General features: G+C 37.8%; 1 protein-coding gene across 1 annotated transcript in view; it reads right to left on the bottom strand.

Annotated features, from left to right (window-relative positions):
• RPAP2 (RNA polymerase II associated protein 2) overlaps positions 1 to 23,152 on the bottom strand; it is a 99,258-nt gene that overhangs the window by 13,975 nt on the left and 62,131 nt on the right. The window contains exon 12 of the mRNA XM_039236427.1: positions 848 to 997. Within this exon, the coding sequence (XP_039092358.1) occupies positions 856 to 997 (142 nt within the window). The 3' untranslated portion in view covers positions 848 to 855. The remainder of the gene's footprint in view (positions 1 to 847; positions 998 to 23,152) is intronic.

Below are 23,152 nucleotides of genomic sequence, written 5' to 3'. Positions count from 1 at the left end.
TTTATGTCCCAGTATGTGATCTATCTTGGAGAATGTGCCATGCGCACTTGAGAAGAAAGTAAATTCCCTGGCCTCAGGATGTAAAGTTCTAAATATATCCGTCAGATCCATCTGGTCCAATGTGTCTTTCAAGTCCATTATTTCTTTAGTGATTTTCTGTCTGGTTGACCTATCCATTGCTGTAAGCGGAGTTCTTCAATCATAACATTAAATTGATACTGATCTGAGCACCTGAGAGAATGAAGTGAGACGTACGAGGAGGAAAGGGAGAGGTATGATTAAGGCAGGATGAGAGAGGGGACACTCTGATAGTTGTGAAAAGGCAAGAACCTGGGAGAGTAAAGGAGGGCCATGTGCCAGGGAGCAGGATCAGGATTCGATAAAGTCAGACTTGTATATTCACCAGTTTACCTGCACGGGAGATGCCTAAGGTATTGGCTGTGTTGGAAATGGTTTTCTTGAAGAGGGAAGTAGGGGGAGGATGTTCTCAGTGGATGGCGACAGTGGTTAGGTTTCTTTCCAGGAAAGAGCAATTTACTTTAATGAGTAAGATGGGACATAAGGGATGATCTAGGTTTGAGTATGAAGCTGGTACTGGGGAGTTTTCGGGATTACAATGAACTAACTGCAATTGCTCTAAGGAAGAATAACAAGGATGGGCCAGAAAGCAAAAGGAGTGGGCAGGAAGTGACTGGGGCAGCTGAGAACAAAGGGATACCAGGTTCTTCCTTAGCAAACTGAGGCTATCTTGAAGTCTATCCATGGTTTTTAATATTTCTAGTAGGAAAAAAGATACCAAGTGGGCAACAAATGAAAAAACAAACCAAAGCAAAACAATCCAACTCACCATTCTGGTTAACAGCTTGTTTTAAATATGAGAGTTAAGCTTTCAAGGTCTTCATTCTTTAAATGTAGTTCTTCAAGCAGAGTCTCTATAAACTGGGTGAACACCACATTTTCCTGAGAATGCTTCTGGATGCCAAGAATTGGGGCCAGTCTGAAAAAACCAAAAATATTAAATGCATACCCATGAAATAAGAAGGACTAAAGGGGCTGCTGCCTTCTACCAGGCAGAGGGAATTTTGTCACAGCAGAGAGATGAAGACTCTCTGATTTAACAAAATTCCCAGAGACAGGAGGCTTTACTAATAAAAGCAGAGGAGAAATCCCAGGAAAAGACTGAAAGATCAAACATATTGTTGAGTAGGGAAATAAACCTACAAGCCTGAATCTGTAACATGTTCTTCATTACCCCAGGAAAAGCCACCAAGTTCTTCTCTGAAATGAAAATAAAGTATTTCCACAGCCTCTTTTTCCCAAGTGGAAAGAAGCTTTTAAGTGAGAATTGTTTTTAAAACATACTGAATATTTATATTGCCTGAAAAAGAAGATAAACAGGATTACATTTTGGATGAAACCTTAACATTTTTATTTTTAGAACACTAAATAGATGAATTACATTTTATAAGGCATTTAATACAAACCTTTGAAGGAACACTGCTTCTTTCTCTCTCAAGGCATTTCCGTAAATACTCAAGACAGATTATATGTAATAGTCTCAAAAGTAATTTTCAATGAAATGTCATTAAATATTCACTTTTAAAAATTAAGCTTACCAAAGATTAAGACCATTTTTCATAATATATGTAAAAAATACATAATAATATGTAATTATATACCATGTCATGTTCTTCTTGAGATTACCTACTTAGCATGTTTAAGTATATAATTGTATGTACGTCTGGAGAGATCATACATCTTTCCAGAGAGCATGCGTCAGAGAGCCTTTGTAAGTTATATTTCTGAAAAGCTTTTGGGGAGAAAATACTTTTATCCTTATCCTTAAATAGTCTTATACTTACCATAAGGGTCTTCCAGATGCCTTTTTTTCCCCCCAACATTGGTCACTGTCACCAGGCACAGCAAATATAAATAAAATAACCTTCTGATTTAAATCAATAAGGCTCAAGGAATCAGAGTGGGGCAATTCCACAGTAGTGACTGTGGAAGGCAAAATGTTATTTTCTGAGAGATTTCTTTTTTGTCATAATTATCTAAAGGTAGCTGGCACTATGAGGAGGTGGTAAATTCTCTATTATTTCTCAAGGTATCTTAGCAAGAAGTGGAGACTAGATGACCCTAACAGTGCAGTGAAATCCAGAGTTCTACGTGGGAAAACCACTGTAGTGTATTCCTTCCCCACCTTTCCTATATTTCTTTACAGCTGAAGAATGCAGCACTTATGAGCTTTGGCTGCAGGTATTCCCCAAAAGCAGGAAACAGGACCACCCAACCTGGCACTTGGGCAAACTTAGGCATCTGTGGCCAGCTGTTCCTGAGGCATCTTCCTGCAGTGAAGGTGGAAACCAGAAGTAGCTCTGGGTTTTCTCACATGTATAAAGTTGCTCCTTCCCTGCAATAAGACCAAAGTTACTGTGGATTGGATAACATTAGCTAAAATAAAAGCAAGAAGTCAGAGGAGGTAGCTCGGATATGTCAACTCCATACAGACCTAGCTTTTGTGTTATTTAAGAACGGTACTTACACGGCACATCCAAAACCATTCCTCTGACTTCCAAAGAGACTAGTATTTGGTTCATATAGAAAACAAAGTCTCAATTAATTCTCAAAGTGCCATGAGTATGTTTTAAAACTTACCCTCAGATTAGAAGTAAATGTTGACTAGATTTCTCAACTTGTGTGCCCGTATGAGAGCAGAAACTAAGATCAAGAAGGAGCTTTTAACAAAATTGTTCTATCAAGTGCCAGAGTTATAAAATATTTTAGGAATATTTCTGATACTTCTCTAGCAAACTTACAGGGCTTAAATTATAATAGCATCATTATGTGTTCAAATATACCTAAACATTTTGTTTATAAAGAAAAACGTGGGAAGACAGTGCCTTAGAAAAGACCCTCAGCTCCTCTTCTCTTTGACACACTGAATCTACACCTCCATGTAGACCAATTCCTCCTAAAGAACTGAGAGCTGACTGAACAGCTTTTGTACAACCAAGGATTGAGGGACCACCTAGAGAAAGGAGCAATGGAGACATAAAAAACAGGAATCCTGCCCCGATGTGGCAATCTGCAGTGGAGGAGGATAGTACTGAGGGACCAGAAGTAGACCTCAGCCCTTGTGGCACAGGAAAAAAAAAAAATGCCGCACTTTAAAAGGGCATCTAGAATATAAAGGAACCAGTTCTAGAGCATTTGATAAAGGGCAGAGAGCTGTTCGAACACTCTCCGTGGGTCAGAGGTACTGGCCAGTACCACTGTTTATGTTCCCTCTCTATGCCATCAGGTAGACAAGAGCAGGGTACAGGCATCGGAGTTGGCCTGCTGCTTCACTGAGCCCCAGCCGCCCTGCTACACAGGAAAAAAGGCTGTAGATTAAAAGAATAGCTAGTATCTAAAGGAATAAGCCCCAGGGAGTCTACCAAAGGGCCAGGGAGCTGCTGGAAAGCTATGGTGTCAAAGGTACTAGTGAGTGCCATTGTTTATGTCCCCACTGCCCCTTCACAGCACGTACCAAATCAGGGTCTGGGCAACCTAACGCACACCAGCTCTAGCTGTCTCCCTAAGAAAGCCACAGTGCGGTGCACACTGAACCACCCCTGGACAGCACCCACTACAGCTCCAGCTGTCTTGTCAAGGCAACACAGGCACAAATCATCCTGTATCTGCTTCAGTTCTACATGACTCAGCAGGTCAACTACCGCACAGAGTGCCCTTGGGACTCCCCAGCCCACAGCAGCTTCAGCAGCAGCTGTCCTGCCAGGACCCCTCAAATGCGGAAAGCTCTGAGACCTCCTGGCTCCAGCCATCCTGCCTGGGTGTTCCTCACATGGAGGGCCTTGTGCCCCCTGGCCTACACTTGCTTCAGCTCAATCAAGGAGCCCCCTGTGTGGAGTGTAGTCCCTCAGGACTACCTTGTTCACGCCTGCTTCAGCAGCTCCTGCCATCCCGCCAGGGCGCCCTGTGCCCATTCAGTTCCAGCCACCTTGCCAGGGTGCCCTATGCACAGTGCTTTGTGAGACCCCCCTCCCACCCACCCTCTAACCCCTGCTGCCCATTTTGGCTCCAGCCACCGTGCCAGGGTGGTACATGCCTGGAATGCCTCAGAGCTCCCAGCCTATACCAGTTACAGCATCAGCCAGACAGCTAAAGTCACAAACACAGTCTACACCAGAGCTATTTCTACTCAAGGCCATTATTTCAAGTCTAGGAGAAACAGCTGTTCTGTCTAATTCACAGAAACCTAGAAAGTCAAACAAAATGAGACAGAGGAATGTGCTCCAAAAGAAAGAATAAAGCAAAATTTCAGAAAAAGAAAGAAATGAAACCAAGACCAGCAGAGTTCAAAGGAATAGTCATAAAGATTCTCACTGGACTTGAGTGGATAAACTGAGAACTTCAACAAAGCCACAGACTACTCTTCAATCAGAGTTGAAGAATACAGTAGCAAATGAAAAATACAACGGAAGGAATCAACAGATTAGAGGATGCAGAAGAAAGGCTCACCAATCTGGAAGACAGGACAATGAAAAACATCCAAGCTGAACAACAAAATACTACAAAAATTTTTAAAAACAAGGGTAGGTTAAGGGACTTCTAGGACAATATCAAGTGTACTAACATTCACATTATAGGGGGTCCCAGAAAAAGGAGAGAGAGAAAAGGGCATACAAATTGAAGAAATAATAGCTAAAATCTTTCCTAACCTGGGGAAGGCAACAGACATCTAGGTCCAGGACAGAGAGCCCTGAATAGGATGAACCCAGTGATATCTACACCAAGACACATAACAGTTAAAATGTCAAAGATGAAAGAATCTTAAAAATTGCAAGAGAAAGCAATTGTTACATATAAGGAAAACCCCATTAAGCTGTGAGCTGAAATTCTGCAGGCCAGAAGGAGGTGGTAGGATATAGTCAAAGTGCTGAAAGGAAAACCTACAACTAAGAGTATTCTACCAAGCAAGGTTATTCAGGATAGAAGAGAGTCTCCCAGGCAAACAAAAGTTAAAGTTCATCACCACTAAGCCTGCCTTACAAGAAATATTAAAAAGACTTTCTAAGCAAAAAAGAAAAATCATAATTAGAAATTTATGAAAGAAAAAACTTCATAAGTAAAGCAAACCTATGGTAAAGGTAGCAGATCAATCATTAATAAAGCTAGTATGAACACTGAAAGGCAAAAGTAGTGGGGCCCCTGCATGGGTCAGTCAGTTGAGCATCTGACTCTTGATCTCAGCTCAGGTCTTTATCTCAGAGTCATGAGTTGAAGCCCCACATTAAAAAAACAAAAACAAAAACAAAAAAACCCCAAAACCAAAGTAGTAAAATCATCAGACATTTCTCCAAAGACGACATCCAGATGGCCAAGAGATGAATGAAAAGATGTTCAACAGCACTCATCATCAGGGAAATGCAAATAACCCCAATGAGATAACATCTCACATTTGTCAAAATGGCTAAAATAAACCTCAAGAAACAACAAGTGTTGGCAAAGATATGGAGAAAAAGAAACCTCCTTGTGCTGTTGGTGGGAATGCAAACTGGTGCAGCCACTGTGGAAGATAGTATGGAGATTCCTCAAAAAGATAAAAATAGAACTACCCTGCAATTCAGTAACTGCACTACTGGGTATTTACCCAAAGAATAAGAAAACAGTAATTTGAAGGGATATGTGTACCCCTATATTTACTGCAGTATTATTTACAATAGCCAAATTATGGAAGCGGCCTACATAGCTCTTAATAGATGAATGGATAAAGAAGTATACACACAGTATTATTCACTCATAAGAAAGAATGAAATCTTGCCATTTGTAACGACACTGAGCACTGAGTAATGTGTGCAATTGTTGAATCCCTATTCTTATATACCTGAAAGTAATATAACACTGTGTATTAACTATATTGGAATTAAAAATTTTTTTTAAAGTAGTAAAATTGATTATATCTAAAAATCAGTTAAGGGACTAAGAAAATAAAAAGATGTAAAATATGACATTATATATGTTAAACATGAAGAGGAAGAGGAAAAATGTGCTTTCAGAATGTGTTTGAACTTAATCAACCATATATAACAAACCCACAGCTAACATCATACTCGGTGGTGAAAAACTTATTGGGACAACACCAAAATAAAAAACTTTTGCACAATGAAGGAAACCATCAACAAAATGAAAAGGCAAAAGAATGGGAGAAGATATCTGCAAAGGATAGATCTGATGAGGGGTTAATATCCAAAATATATGAAGAACTTAAACAACTTAACACCAAAAAAGACAACCTGATTAAACAACGGGCAGAGGACCTAAAGAAAACTTTTTCTAGAGAAGATACACATCTGGCTAACAGACACATGAGAAGATGCTCAATGTTACTAATCATTATGGAAATACAAATCTAAACTACAAAGAGTTACTACAAAGAGTCACCTTACACCTGTCAGATTGGCTTAAAAAAAAAAAAATAACAAGCACTGGAGACAAAGTGGAGAAAAAGGAACCCACATGAAATATTGGTGGGAATGTAAATTATAAAGCCACTGGGGAAAACAGTATAGAGGTCTTTAAAAAATCAAAATAGAAATACCACACAATCTGGTAATTCCAGTACTAGGTATTTACACAAAACAAAAATATTAATTCAAAAAGAGTTAAATACCCCTATGTTTACTATACCATTATTTACAATAGCCAATATATGGAAGCAACCCGAGTGTACACTGGTGGATAAGGAAATTATGGGGTGTACACACACACACACACACACAGTGGATTAGTATTCAGCCATAAAAAAAGAACAAGATCTTGATATTTGCAACAACATGGATAGACCTAGAGGGTATAAGACTTGTGGAAAAAGAGAAAAGTAACATGTGATTTCACTTACATGTGGAATCTAAAAAAACAAAACAAATGAACAAAGAAACAAAATGCAGAAACAGACCCATAAATACAGAGAACTGGTGGTTGCCAGAGGGGTGGGGGGTGAGGGGAAGTGGGAGATGCAAGAGATAAGTCACAGGGATAAAAGGTATAGCATGCGGGGGGTGCATCTGGGTTAAGTGCCTGACTCTTGATTTCGGCTCAGGTCATGATCTCACAGTTGGTGGGATCAAGCCCAGTGTCAGGCTCTGTGCTGACAGAGCAGAGCCTGCTTGGGATCTTTCCCCCCTCTCTTTTTGTTCCTCTCCTGCTCATACTCTTTCTCTCTCTCTCTCTCCCTCCCTCAAGATAAATAAATAGACTTAAAATAAAAGTTACAGCATAGGTATTATATAGCCCATGGTATTATAATAGTGTTGTGTGGTTACAGATAATAGCTATAATTGTGGTGAGGACAGTGTAATTTAACACTGTATGTCAACTATACTTCAATAAAAAAATAAATGCAAAGAAAAAGAGAGTTAAATGATTTAAGAAAACACACTTAGTCCTTCCTTAACATAGTGGTTTGATCCCTTTACATAAGACTGCAAATAAATTACCTCTATGATCTTGAAAGAGGGGGATTCTACACCTCTGTGTGCAGCATGCTTCAAGGGATAACAAACTAAGTTCTAGACACTGTTCCTCATATATAAACTAAATGTCTCTTGCAGAATTTTGTTTTCTCCTTCATAGAACTTTTTTGGGGGCAAGCTCTTAAAAGTCATTCCTTCATATTCTTGAAAATAGTTCTCAATTAATTCCAAGTTCTTTTAATCTTTCCTCACGAATGCCATCTGACTGTTCCTTATTCAGATTGATATGCATCCCTAAATCCTCTTCTAGCTTCTGTTTTCCTAAAATGTAATGCCCCAGAATATACATACTGTCCAAATTCATGACTTCAAAACAACAATATACTTCCCACCTGAAAGATGCCACAAAATAAAATCATGTTTATGTTATCTTTGAAGTACTATCTCAGGATCTTATCAACACCCCCTTTTTTTATTTAACTGACTCCCCAGACTTTTCCTTTCCTCTTAACTCCTTATCTGTGCACTATTAATCATGATATGCTAATCACTTATCTCTTTTACTTTTTCATGAAAGAACTCCAATCCCTATTACATACTGAAAGGTACTCAAGCCTCTATTCTAGTCTTGAAATTTGTAGTAGTGAATATTAAATAAGTAAAGCCCAAATGACTACTTCTACTTAAAAAAAAAAGTAATACACTCCAGTTGGTATTTATGTGTTTTATGTAGGAAATATGTTTTTTTCAGATGTTTGTTTATTTATTTTGAGGGAGAGAGACAGCAGGAGAGCAGGGGAGGTGCAGAGAAAGAAAGAATCTCAAGCAGGCTCAGCCCTGTCAGCACAGAGCCTGACATGGGCCTTGAACTCACCAACTGCAAGATCATGACCTGAGCCTAAACCAAGAGTTGGCCACTTAACTGACTGAGCCACTTAGGTGCCATGACACAGGAAATAACTTTAAAAAAAAATCAAAAGAAAATGTAATTGGTCATAAGTAAAAACAAAAGATTTTTATGTTTCAATTTATTTCCTTCAAGTGCTTTTAAGTAGGAATAAAACCTCTAAAGGTGACACTAAAAGTATGGCTTACCACAGTCTCTATGCTTGAGAATATAATTAGAAAAAACAACATAATACCTTGCAATGTATAAATCACAAATGAGAAAGGAAGCTTCTCTTTAAAACTCCACTGATTCAAATCTCTATTCTGAAAAGACAGGCAACCTTATATAGGAAGTTCTTTACCATATGGTAAATGGTATAACAAAAGCAAAAAGCCAAGTGTCAAAATGCATCTTATTGAAAAGTCCTTTATTTAGCTGACTGCTCCCCATATGCTACACCTCAAAAAAAAGAGAATGCAAGTCAGGTTAGGACAAGTACCTTTCATTTGTTATTACTGAACTATCAAACATCTGCTTAAAAGAAATTATACACAGTAGTGAGAGGACTTCTAAAGTTTGACAAGTGAAAGAAGGGAGATATTTTAAAATAAAAAGTGGCATTTAGGAAAAACTCTTATATTGAAGGATTCAGAGCTGTACAAACTTTTAAAATGTTTTATTTTTAAGTAGTCTTTACACCCATCGTGGAGCTTAATTTACAACCCAAGATCAAGAGTCACATGCTTCACTGATTGAGCCAGCCAGGCACCCCTAGAGGTGTACAAATGCTTGATTATGCCTGAGAAGTCCCCTCTAATTGTGTGAGTCACTGGTTTGTATCCTCTCAACAGTGAAAGCTATATAAAGAGTTAAAGCTGTGGTTTAGTGAACAGTAGAGCTAAACAACTGAGGGAACTCTATTATCCATCTCCTGCAGTGCAATTAAAGTCAGTAATAATGACCCTGAATTTTTAAAAGGCCCTCCCCATCACTGTACCTACTGCTTCACTCACTGCACGCATTCTCACTGGATAACACATAATGCAGGTCCTGGAACCATAGAAATCATGGTACAGTCTGGGTTATCCTCTCCTGAATAATCTGGGTGATATGTGTGAAAATCAAATAGGCACTTGCTTGAAATGATATAACACAAACATCCTTTAACCTTGCCCTCAAAACTAGGAGAAAATCAACAACTCTTAGAATTTCCTGAGTCTTTGTTATTGATTTCCAAACTCACAGAATCAAAACTGGTAGGCTATAAAATGACACTGAACAACACTCCTCAAAGTCAACAGTCTTAAGAGAAGAAAGAGCTTTGAGAATGTCTATGTGAATAAATGTCACCAGAAAGCATGGTTTGGGGTTGGAGGAAGGGACAGGAAGTGAAAAGCCACATACTTTTCTATACCTATCAGATTTGAGAAATTACTGGGTTCACACAGAGTTCTGTTGCAGTAGGGAAACCTGTTCTGCTGATTACCACGCATAAAGGTGATGAACATGCAGAGACTGCTAAAAGATTATGCTGGGCTTAAAAGAAATGTCTAAACACTTATTCTCATCCTTCAGAAGTTAGTGCTGGGAAGGAGAAGGCAAGCAGCACGCATGGACACTCGGCTTGTCATTTTGCCAGTTACAAGAGAACAGATAACTACAATACTTGACCCTTGGGGGCTTAGAATAAAACAAAAACAAAAGTCTTCTGGGACAGGTGAGGTATCTTTATTACTAACGGCCTGGGTACGTGTACACTCTAAAAGATGAAGTTTAACTGCATAGTCTTATTTTATAAGCCTATATCACCCACTTAACCTCCTCAAGTGGGAATTAGTCTCAACCTATCCAGCAAGTTTCCTTTTGACAGCTGAAGTACCTGAGGCTTTGGACAGAGTAAGGGGTTTATCCAGGGTCATACTGGTTAAAAATAGTGCTAAAATTGGACACCTTTATCACAAAGGCATCTTGCTTACCAATCAAGTCTCATTATTCCTTTCTTCCTGCACTAACAATTGTCACTTCACCCATATTTTATCTTCTACTAAAAAATGGGTTGGGATATTCCCTCCTTCTCTACATGAACAAGTGCTAAATGATAAGGATTAAACCAAAATACCTCTGTCTGTACACATACACACACTCAAAACTGAAACAAAAGAAAGCTGTGACCAGTATGTAACACAGTGGGTCAAAATGTCATCTATTTTCAGAAATTTGAGGGTTCACACAAACGCAAGATATTTTGCAAAATGCATTTCTCAGATTAAAAAAAAAAAAGTTTATAGTATAAACTTTGAAAAGGAATTTTATATGTATAATTCAGGGCTCCTTAGCACGCAAGTAATTAGGATTTCTTAGGTTAACTCTTTTTCCACCGTGCTTGTTTCTCATTAGGGAGAATGAAGAAGAATATTCAACTCTGTCAGTGATTCTGTAAAAACATTTGTGTAAATGTGGCCCCTGGCTTCCTCCCTGAAGTAACAAAACACACTTGGGTACAGGGAAAGAACCAAAAAGCCATCCCTGAGGAACAGCTTTTCTTTTCCCACATATACCAACATGGACTGAGTCCTGGGCAGAGGTACTACCTCATGGCAGTTTCCTAAACTGCTGGTGATGTTTTTATGTAGACAGGAAACATGGCTTTACAACTGAAAAGGAATTCAGATACTTTAAAATGGGTGGTGAGTAGATTTCTAAAGTAGAGCAAATGAATTCATTTCCCTCAAAGAAATGCCAGTTCTTTTCCCCAGTTGTTCCCTCTGTAGCAAGATCTCAACTCCTGAATCAAACATATGAAACATCAGTGATTTCCAAGTTTGTAAAAAGATTTTTTTTCTTTATGAAACTAACTGGTTGGTCTTTAACCTTTCTGTGAAGTTGCAGCAAGTGTTAACTCTTAAGGTGAGGCCCAAGTGACTTTCTTAAGGTCACAGTCAGTAAGAGATGAGCAAATAACCCAGAAGTACTCCCACTAGTCCACACTTCTAACCACTATACCACACAAGCTCACATGTCTGATTCATTTTAAGAACTGAGTATACTTTATTATTTCAAAGGCCTACTTGTATATGCTCTTCAAATAATTTCTGAAATCTGTCATTACAAAATAAAATGTGCTGATGAAAACCGACAAGCCTATTGTTTCTAATTCATCTTTTCTCTATGACAGCCAAAAAGTACCTTCCAATGCCATTAACCTAACTGAAAACTTCAGAAGAAAGCTAAGAAGTGCCATGAAGCACGCAAATTCTGGCAGACATAGCTCAATAAACTGATTTAGCATAGCCCTAGCACACTAATAATTGCCCTAGAATTAAGGATAGCGGTTCTTAGTTCTGTCTGTACAAATTACAATCACTTGGGTAACTTAAAAAAATATATATGCCAAGGCCCCATCCCAGACCAATGAATTAAAATCTTTGAATCAGTTATTGATATTTTTAAAAACTTCCTATGTGAGTCCAATGTACAACTAATGTTGAGAACCACTGTAAATTTCTCAACCATACAAATTTGTGTAGTTCTGATTACGTTTATGCTTGTTACTTACACAGCTGGAAGAAACTGAATAGCAAAGGAAATGACATCTTTGCATAAACAACTATAAAACAAAGCTGAAGATAATACAGTCACAAGGAAAGGTCTCATCTATAGGAATTTATACAAGGAAGATATTTCAACCTCTGGCAGGTGAAGGAAGGCTTCTAAGTAGGCAGTGGCATCTGCACTGGGCCTTGGAGGCTAGGACAGACAGATCTCAAGAGGAAAGACATTTTAAACACAGTTCAGAGTGCTAACAAAGATGTCTGTAGGGGGAAACAGTGGATGCAATTTAAGAACACAGAAGGTGGAGAAGCAGTTTGGGACCACTTTAAGAGAGCTTCAAATTTCAAGCAAAATTGTATGGTAGGAATTGGGGCATCACTAGGTTTCTGAACAAAAGTCTGCCCTAACCACGATTAAGCTTTAGTGAAATGGTTCTTACAGGTGGAGAAAAGATGGACTAGTTGAAAGAAGAGACACATCACAAGGAAACCTGTTTGGGAAGGCTATAGTTGCAGGAATCTAGGGAAGTAATGAAAGCTTGATGTAAGTCAGCTGTACTGAGAAAGGAAAAAAACAACTGGGTAAGAGAAGTCACAAAGGCAGGACTTATTAACTGAGTAGATAGGGGAAATAAGGGCAAGAGAAACACCAACTAGTCAGCTTTCAATTCTGAATAATTACAAAGATGGAAATGTCACCAAAATAAATAGGGCACTTTTCAAAGATGAACTCAAATCTCAGATTTGAGCCTTTGAATTGCCTGAGCGATATCCAAATGTAGATGCCCAACAAAAAATAAAGTTTTGTCTGCAACCTAAGAGAAATGTCAGAGCTGAAGATACAACTTTGGGGGAAGAGACACAAGAAATGTTTGGGATGACTAATGTTCTTCCTAAGATAACTCCATTATCCTTTTACCAATTGTATTTGTGCCGATTTCTTGAACTAACCTCTCCAGTATTCTGAATCCCTTGCATCCTTAATATTCCTATTCATGAAAACTACAAGCTGAGATCAATGCTATAGCTGGCTTTCCCCACACCTACAGCAGCATGGCTGACCACCAACCACTGGGAGTAGGTGGTCACTTGATCTCTGGCCATTTCTGAGTACTCAGTGTCACTTGTCGATTTTCTCTGGCCCTGGGATAGGGTCCTCTTCCAGATCCTCTTAATGACTGCTCTGGTACCACTATTTTCACCCTCTATTCAATCATCATCTCTTGACTCTGAGAACACAACTTCATATCCTAGTTCATAAAAAATGAAGTTGTCAGCCATGATTTAAAAGTCTCTCCTTGCTATTTACAAACTTATTTATAGCCACATTATTCTTCACTTATTTTCTTTCAGTCTATTTAAGCTATTCCATCTGCCTGTGACCATGATCCCGTTTCTTTGTGCCTCCTCTGGGACCCTATTCCATAGTATATATCTACTCCTCCATCTCACTCTCAATTTCAGATAATTTTCTTTACTGGCTTCTTCTCCATACCATATTCACATGCTTAAGTATCCTTTCAAAACAAATTGTTCAATCTTTCTCCTACCCTTATCATTAAGTCTCAAAAGAGAAATCAACATTGCTGACTCTACTTCCCCATCTTAATCTTGGATATAAGGGTTTATATATTTCTCCTAATAATAGAAAAAGGTTTTTTCCAAATGTGCATTTTTCCCCTTGGGTAAAAAATACATATCTGTTTCTACTTTTAATGTACAGTTGACCCCTGAACAACATGGGTTTGTACTACTACATGGTCTACTTATACACAGATTTTTTAAATACAATATAGTAAATGTATTTTCCTGATAATTTTCTTAATAATTGTGACAATAGGGTATGTAACACATACAACATACAAAATATGCATTAATCAACTGCTTATATTATTGGAAAGGCTTCTGGTCAACAGTAGGCTATTAGTAAAGTTTGGGGGGAGTCAAAAGTTGTATGTGGATTTTTTTCTTCTTTTTGTATGTGGATTTTTGACTAGTGGGGGGAGGGGAAGGTTAGTGCTCCAGACCACATGTTGTTCAAAGATCAACCATATATATACATATATATGTGTGTGTGTATATATTATATACATATTATATACATAATATATATATATATAATGTATATATATATATAAAATGTATAACAGCTGCAGAGAATTAGTTGGTGGCATTTAATTTTATAGTTTTGGGAACTGGGAGCATGTGAAAGTTCTGTAAATCTCGTTTGAAATGAGCATTTTTCTCTGCAATGAACTCATAAGAATACTAGTTATAACCTGGTAACTGCTTTATTCTTACAAAACATTTTTGCAGTGTAGCTGATTTGCCACTCACTGTAATTAAAAACCTCCATGTAATAGAGAACATCATAATGTAGGGCTCTAAAAACTCAATGGAAAGAAATATCGGTAAATAAATAGAACTCTGAAGTAGTGCAGGCAATTCAGTTACTAGAACATGATTTCACTTCCACAGAAATCGTAGGTGTTCACCAAGCAGTTTGTAGTAGTTTTCCAGGTACTTCGGCTCCACTGGAATATTCACTATTAAGAACTGTGTCCCATGTTTTAAGGCGAGTATACCTTTTCTAGTTGTACTAAAATGACAGAAAGCTAACTCTCAAACTCCTCATTCAAAATGGATAATGGATCAACACAAATAGCAGTAATACAATATCAAGCCTCGTTTTACCCTTTGGCCTTAAAATCTTCTCTAAAGCTTTATAAAAATAATTAAACAAGGAGTAAAATGGAAACATTTGAATTTTGCCTCCAAGAACTATGTTACTTTAGTGTTAACTAGAACTATCAGAATGAGAAAAGTCAGAGGCAGGAAGAATTTAAAAAGGTGTTAAGTCTCTACAATAAACAATCTAAACGGAAGTACTGAAAGACAATAGAGGAAAAACACACTAGGCAATTAGGATCTTGAATTTAACAAACACTCGATACACCTGGGAATAATCATTGTTTTCTCCTTAAAACTTCTATTCAAGTTTGCAAGGTTAGTTAATAAAGTACATTCATAAAACTAGTTAAAGAAAGAGTTTGCCTCCAGAGTAAAATTTTCCATTAGGACCCATTAATATTTGATAAATGCTTCCAATTCAACGAACAAATACTAACATGTAAAACATTTAAAGAATTCTCAAGAACTGTGTCTGTGATGAACCAGATAAATAAAAGATTTAGTGCCATAGTATACTTGGTGATTAACTGCTCTATAACCAATTCTTCTATTTTATCATTTATCAGTCTATAGAAGATAAAAGAGTTAAGTTCATGGAAAGTAAGAGAAAAGCAGTATTTGGAATTAATCAAGTCTTTAAATCAAAGACACATTTTAAAAATGTATCTTTTAATACATAATATCTTAAAAATGTTCACTAATTTTATAATTATAGGAGTTAAAAAACAATATCATATTTACATCTATCTTTGTTTTTCATTAATTTTATTAAAGATTTTATAAAAATCTATTTGAAAAACACAATGCTAGATTTGAAAGTAGCAATTCTTTTTAGGCTAAATAGTCACACCCTTATCAGACTACCCACCCTGGAAAATATGAATCATTACAGAGACACAGGGTCACTGTCCTTCCTTTCACCCATAATCGTAAGCAACTATTTTGTTTTTTCCTGTGCAATGCAATTTTACCAGTGCTACCAATTCTGTATTTAAGTCTATAACATCAACAATAATTTATCCAAGTCTTTCCTATCCTTCCATTCATTTGCTTTATTCTACAGATACTCACTGAGTACTTAATAAACGCCAGATTGAGAGATGGAGTGCTTGGCACCAGGGAGACAAAAGTCATCTAGACAATGTCCTTGGCTAAAGGAGATTATGTTTTGGTAAGAAAACAGTTTCAAATTCACCTCACTTACTGTAGGCACCTTTCCAGGTTTACTACTGCTTATGCATTGTCCAAACAAAAATGGATGAATGGAAAGCCTCTTATTTTCATTTGGAAACTGTGTGTGTGTGTGTGTGTGTGTGTGTGTGTATGAAATACATGTATATGTCCCTAGGAATGATTTGTGGGTCATTAAAGATGAGAAGACAGGGAAGGTAAACATCATGAATATGAAAAAAAGTCACCAGAATTAAACATAGTGGCTATGTCAAGCTTAGAAAAGCTGCCTTAAATTAACTCTCCTAGGGAAGATCACTGACTGTGGTGGAAGTGGGTAACAATCAGAGCAAGTAATGAAGCAGTAATACTAACATGGGTATTGGATGAGGAAATATAGAAGGTTTGGTTCATTCACTTTTGAAACTAAGTACAGAAGGCAGAATGTTAGCAAATATTACATTCAAGGTGAGGAGAAAGAAACATGTGGAGGAAGAAGTGGGAAAGAGAGGTGGGTGACAGGGTTTAGAGAAGAAAAATTAAAGGCAAATTTGCCTTTGATGACATTCCCAGTTTCTTCATGGGCTGTCTCCTGTCAATTACCCTGTATCTTTTCAGTATTCCTGATTCTGCCTATCTAACATCTCATTGACCCCTGCCACCAACATGCCCAAGCCTCCACTGTCCTGAGAAGTCTTCGGAAGATTTACCATGTCACGTCAGGTTATAATCACTCCCCTTTCTTCCTCTGGCTACCATATGAAAAGAGTGGTCAACATATGCTACAGTGTCTACTGCAGCAACCCTTGCAATCTGGTCTCAATGCCTATCATTCTAAAAAAAAACTGCCTTCTTGAAGGTCACCTACAACCACCTAGTTGCCAAAGGTGTAGGTTTTTTTTTTTTTTCAACAGAGGATAAATACCTGGTTCTCAGAAAAGTAGTTACCACTTCTTTCTGAAACCTCACACCTGCTTTGGATTCCTTGACAGTGTTCTGGTTGGATACATACCTTTCTGAAGTACACTGTGTTGAGGAAAGTGCATGCATTTTGAAGTCAGACAGGTCTGAGTGTGAGTCCCAGGTATGATCTCGGACAAAGTACTTGTCTTCCTAGAGTCTATTTCTTCCTCTGAGAAATGGGACACCACTACTGACCTTACTGGATTGTGAAGATTAAATAACGTATATAAAGAATCTAGTATGGTGCTGCTCATAGCTGATGTCCCTCCTCTTTCTGCTATCTCTGGAGTGCTTAAGCATCCTCGGCATGGATGCGGCTGTTCCAAAGGTTCTATCTCACCTTGACTCTGCATTTAACACCCTCTACCTCTGCCAATTCACCATTTTAGTGCTGAATCAAAAATCTAGGTATCTGATTTTCCTTACCACTTTGTTTTAAAGTTTTTTAACTTTTTACAGAAAATATGACAAAATAATTTGTGACGAGAACTGTATAGCTGGTCAGATGAGCTTCAGACTGCATTACTTTAGGATCAACTTTGCTTATTTCCACCAGGGTCCCTCCTGGGGGGTATTTTTATCCCCTCCATTTGATTCTTATAGTTGTGGTTCTTTATCCAAAGCCCAGCTCCTCAGTCATTCTTTACTCTACTGAACAGGCCACTTCTCTTTCCACTTCAGAGCTGGAGGCATGAACTCTGGAAATGTGCCCATATAACATGCAAGTGAAACAAAAAGCATCCAGCCAAGCATGATCATGATAACAAGTAACACAATGTCTAAGACACAATTGCACAGTGAAAGACTATTCACCAAGATTTTGGCAAAGGAGCATGCTCGTGAACTCTCAGTTGGTAGAGGCCTTGCATGTTCCAGTCCTTGGTTCCAAAGGATCCACAATGCCCTCCTTTACTGCTTCTCCTTAGGTCCATCCTATTCCTCTCCTTACAGATGTACCCAAATTTCCTTCCAGAAAGCTGGGCTGTGGTCCCTGGGTGCTAGCACCTTTCCCATAGTACTCAGGGACCATGCTGGGGCACTGGTACAACACTGAGCCTGGGCATTGGACACGGGTGGACTCCTTATCATTATTTAGCTCTGATTCAACATTTTCAACTACCTAACTGGGGAACCACCCAACTAAACAATCTGCCTAAACCCTAAACTGAACAGGAAATAGTCTCAGTGCCTGAGGAGCACATATTAGATGACATGAACCATCTTTTTTAAAATTTTTAATTGTTTATTTTTGAGAGACAGTGTGAATGGGGGAGGAGCAGAGATAGATGGAGACACAGAATCTGAAGCAGGTTCCAGGCTGTGAGCTGTGAGCACAGAGCCCGATGTGGGGCCTGAACTCATGAACCATGAGATCCTGACCTGAGCTGAAGTTGGACACTCAACCGATGGAGCCATCCAGGTGCCCCCAAATGCACCATCTCTTAAAATTAGTTCCCCCTATTTCCCTAAAGGCACCAATATCTTCCCAGTCATCTGTCTTAATATAGGCATACTGAGATACTGAGGGTTTGGTTCTAGACCACTGGAGGAAAGAGAGTATCACAATAAAATCAAATAATTTTTTTGGTTTCTTAGTGTACATAAAAGTTATGCTTACACTATACTGTAATCTATTACATGAAATACTATTATGTCTAAAAAAAATACACCTTAATTAAAAAATAATTTAAAAATTCCATAACCTGAGCTTTCAGTGAGTCATGATTACTGATCATAGGTCACCACAGCAAATCTAATAATAATGAAAAGTCTGAAATACTGCAAGAATCACCAAAATGTGACACAAAGACACAAAGTGAGCAGCAGATGGTGAGCGGTTGGAAAATGGTGCTAACAGACTTGCTCAATGCAGGGTTGCCACAAACCTTCAATCTGTAAAAAAAAAATGCGATTACCTAAAAGTGCAATAATGTGGAGCCTAATAAAATGAAGTGTGCTGATATTTTGACATCATAATTTATCCACCTCCCACAATGCTAAACCTTGTCGATTTTCAAGTTGTAATGTCTCTTAACATCTACAGGTCTCTCCCATTCAATTCTCATTGTAATCATTTTAGTTCACTGCCTCATTACTCTTTGGTTAACTAGGCTGTTACTTTTGGAGTCTGAGAAAATCAATTTCATAAATGGTGTGGGCAGAATGAGAATGCAAGAGATTAATGAAAAGCACTGGAATCACTGACAGCAGACTAATTCTTCAAGAAATTTGTCAAGTGAATGGATGATAGCCTGAGGGTGTCAGTGAGGTTAAGGACAAAGGATAAAAGTGCTTCTTCTGTTTTGTTTTTAAACTTTAAAGATGAGTAAGCAGTTGTAGGCAGGAGGGAAGGTGTCAACAAAGAGCAAGAAAGGACAGTTTCCTAATTAATCTCATTCATTCATTCACTCAATCACTGCCAGATATTTATTGTGAATCTATAAGCAAAGTGTATAATGGTGAATAAAATTAAAGAAACAGCCCCTAAGACCTTCAAGTTGAATGAGGGGGGCAGACCATAATCAAGTAATCATTCAATTAAATATAAAATTGAAAACAGAACCAGTGTTGGAAAGATTAGTGCATGGTATTATTAAAAAAAAAACAAAACCCTATTTGTAAACATATCTGCTCTAGTCAGGGAAGTCAAGAAAGATTTCTTGAGGAAGACACACTTCCTCAAGTTCTAAAAGATCAAGGAGAACTAACCAAATGAAAAGAGGAGGGAAGACTGTCTTGGACATAGGGAACAACCTATGTCCTATGGTGAGAGAGAGTGATGAGAAGGGCTGAAAGAAGGTCAGTGTGCTGGGAAGGAGGAGAACAAGGTAGGGTGGTGTGAGGAGGGGGCTGGGGAAGAAGGGGCTATACTGCACAGGGCCATGTAGGCCATAATAAGAAGTTTTTCTTTAACAGCAATTGGAAGTGGCTGAAGGACTGTTTCAGGGTAGAAGACACAATCAGATGTGACTCCAGACCTCTGCAAGACTGATCTTCCTAAAGCACGGGCTTCATGACCGTACTCAGCTCAAAACCTAAAAAATGACTTTCACTCTCCACTGAAGTTTATCTGCCATGAAAAGACCTATCTCTATAATAGACCCAACTTTCCAACCACTCTTTCCAGTTATTTTGTACTCTTCAAGAAATCTTTTTGCTTTTTTTCATGCTACAAGTACCTCCCAGAATGCCCTCATCCTTTTATTTCTATTTCTTGACACCCTTCCTATTTTGGGGGGTCAACACAAAGCTCACTGCTATGAAACTTTTTTTTTTTTACTAAATCTTTCTAGCCCAGATCTTTTGCCTCTGAAACTACCAAGTCTATGCTTCCTTTGCCCATATGATACATTAACTTTTTACTGTGTTTACCTGTGCACCCATTCATATCCCCTTTTCCTCAACATCCAGTAGGCTGTAAAGTCTTTGAGTGCAGAGGCTTTGTTTAACCTCTGTATCCACTACAGAGCCCAAGAGACAGTCTTACCAGAAGCAGCTGCTCAATAAACATTTGTTGTCTATTTTTAAATTAGGTTTCTAAGTATTTGGAACCTTTCCAATTATTATTTAGATGCCAACTTCTACACTAATTTAGAGTTATGATGCTATAACAAAGGCATCATAGATCAACAAAGGATGATCTAACAAAGCCCTTAGATCTCTAAGGGCTCTACTTATGTTGATTTTCATGGCATGGTGTGAGAGACAAAAAAAAAAAAAAAAAAAAAAAGACTAGGGGTGCCTGGGTGGTTCAGTCAGTTGAACATCTGACTTTGGCTCAGGTCATGATCTCACAGCTTGTGAATTCAAGCCCCAGATTGGGCTCTGTGCTGACAGCTCAGAGCCCGGAGCTGGCTTCGGAATCTGTGTCTCCCTCTCTTTCTGCCCCTCCCCCACTCACACTCTGTCTCTACTCCTTTAAAAATAAACATTAAAAAAAAAAAAAAAAGACTAAACCAACTCTTTAGAAGAAAACTCAGAGCTACAGTGCAGGTACTTATCAAATCTTTGGCTAATTATAAGATAATACTACTATCAGAGAAAAAACTTGAGTTGCCCTACAATATCTATGGTTCAAAGAAGATTGATCAATGAACACTTGAGATCTTTTCATCAATGAATGAAAAAAACAGTAGGAAGTAAAAAGCATTACTCTGGAACCACTTTAAACATTTCCTTAAGTGTGATCTGAACAAAGAATCTGTAATTCTCACATCAAAATTCTTTCTAGACATCCCTATTCACTGACAACACTTATTCCCAGAATAAAACGTAAAGGATAATAATTTAAAAGAGGGAAAAGAGGTCCATGGATGGTAGTGATGATTCTGTAAGCAAAATAGTTTTAAAACATATTTTTACATTAAAGTAATCAGCTTACACATTTTATTTTGCTCTTCACCACTGTAAGTGTAATGCCGAGGCACTAAACCAGTTCATTGTCTCTTTTTGTACTCAGGGTAGGTTCCTCAGATTTGATAAGGGAAGTGATACAATGTCAGCTAATATAATGTCAGTCTGCAGTAGAAAGAGAGTAAAGGAATCCCGGGGGTGTGGGGTGTTCCTTCCTCCCAGTGACTTAAATGAGTGCTCTGTAATGTTTCCACAGAGTGACTATCTGTATCACTCAATGCATTTCTTTGGCAAGTTTAATGACTAAAATCATTAAATAACAATACTTAGGCAGTATTACTATGGCTCTTTATCAGCAAAATTAAATTGCTTTCTATACTCAATATACTCATCCTCACTGTCTCCTTCAGTAACCTTTGGCCTACTGAATTAGAATAATTTCTTACATATAACATCTCAGAGTTGAATTCACACTGCTAAATTGATTTAACTTGGAGTCTAACCTCTCATTTTGCCAACAACAAAAACAACAACAACAACAACAAGAACAAAAACAGGATATAATCCAGAATGAGACTAAATTTAGGGTTTTAAGAGGCCCCTGAGTAGCTAAAGGTAATAGAATTACATTTAATAAAAATGATTAATAAAAATTATTCACATAAATTTAAATTGCATTTACTTTTATTCTAGGCATAAAGCTAAAGTCCCAAAATCAAGAGGCATATGAGGTTAGTAAGGACTTTTAAGAAAAATAAGTAGAAAAGAAGAACATGCCATGAAGAAGTATGTCATTATGGCTTTCCAACTTCATAACTATTACCTAGGAAACTGAGATAAAAACTTTGATTATAAAAGACTATGCTAGCCAAATAAAATAAAAAGTTTTTCTATAACAGATGGTTTATGTCCTGATAATGTTTGTATTTAATGCTTTAGGATTACCTATTAATAAGGAAGCAGGGATGCTTTCCATTGATATTTCTAATTCAAAGCAAACAAGTTCTTTGTAACTCACTTTGTAGTGATATATTACATCTAAGTTTGTTTAAAGGGCTGGGCTATAGTGACTTTAAACTTTATATCTAAATCCTGTTTGTGACAGATCTATAGAGCAGCTTTGTAGATGAGAGTTGGAAAAGTTTTTCTTCATAATTGTTGTTATGCAACAATTCTTTCAGAATAGTGGTTCCAATTTTTTTCCAATGCTCTATGACTGAAATGGAACCAACCAGTGGTGTCCATATGCAGCCATGATCTCACTCTTACAGTGCACACCCCTCAGGCTGGGGAGAACAGTGCCCTTAAGCCTGTTGCCTCCTAGCCTCTCCTGGCCTGACCTCTCGGTGAGCTAAGTCAGGATGTCAAAATGTCACTGAAAGATATGGAGATTGACTTTTCAAGTCGAGGTTGTGACTGGCAAGGGTCAGGTGCTGCTCGCTACTTGCTGTCACCAATGCTGCCACTGCCGCTGCTTGGGATGAGGAAGCTAGACAGAACATCCTTTTGCTGAGGATCCTTGGTGACTTTAATATTACTGTGACCTGAGGTTGAGGACTCTCAGCTACTTGTGGATAAAAACACTAACCATTATAAAATTGCCAAAGACACAAGGAATTTTGAGGTGAAAAAAAATCACTGTAGAAAGTAGGCTTTGGTTAAAAATTTAAACAAGTATTATTTTTTTCTTTAGAAAATATCTGGATTCCCAGAGTAAAGTTATTTCAATTTAAAAATATTTTTTTCTTATGTAAACTCTCAGCAACAAAAATGGGGGGGGGGGAGTCAGAAATGATCCAATTATTGTTTAATCATCAGTAAACAAACACTTAAACTTCACAATGACAATGGCACCGTGATGGTAAACATCATAAGATAAACAAACCCAAGATTTACACAAGGGAAAAAAAAAACAAAAAGGAATTTTATGGATACTGAAGAATCCAAAAAACATGCCGCCTGTTACGATTCAGACATTTAATTTATATGGTCTCATATTCAACACTATGGTCTTTCTGGAAACAGGGGGTGGTCATTTTGCATATTAAGTAGAAATT

Source organism: Hyaena hyaena, unplaced genomic scaffold (genome assembly GCF_003009895.1).
Source record: "Hyaena hyaena isolate Hyena2069 unplaced genomic scaffold, ASM300989v1 scaffold_111, whole genome shotgun sequence".
Lineage (NCBI taxonomy): Eukaryota > Metazoa > Chordata > Mammalia > Carnivora > Hyaenidae > Hyaena > Hyaena hyaena.
The sequence above is the reverse complement of the archived record's forward strand: the minus strand, read 5'-3'. Positions and strand labels throughout refer to the sequence as shown.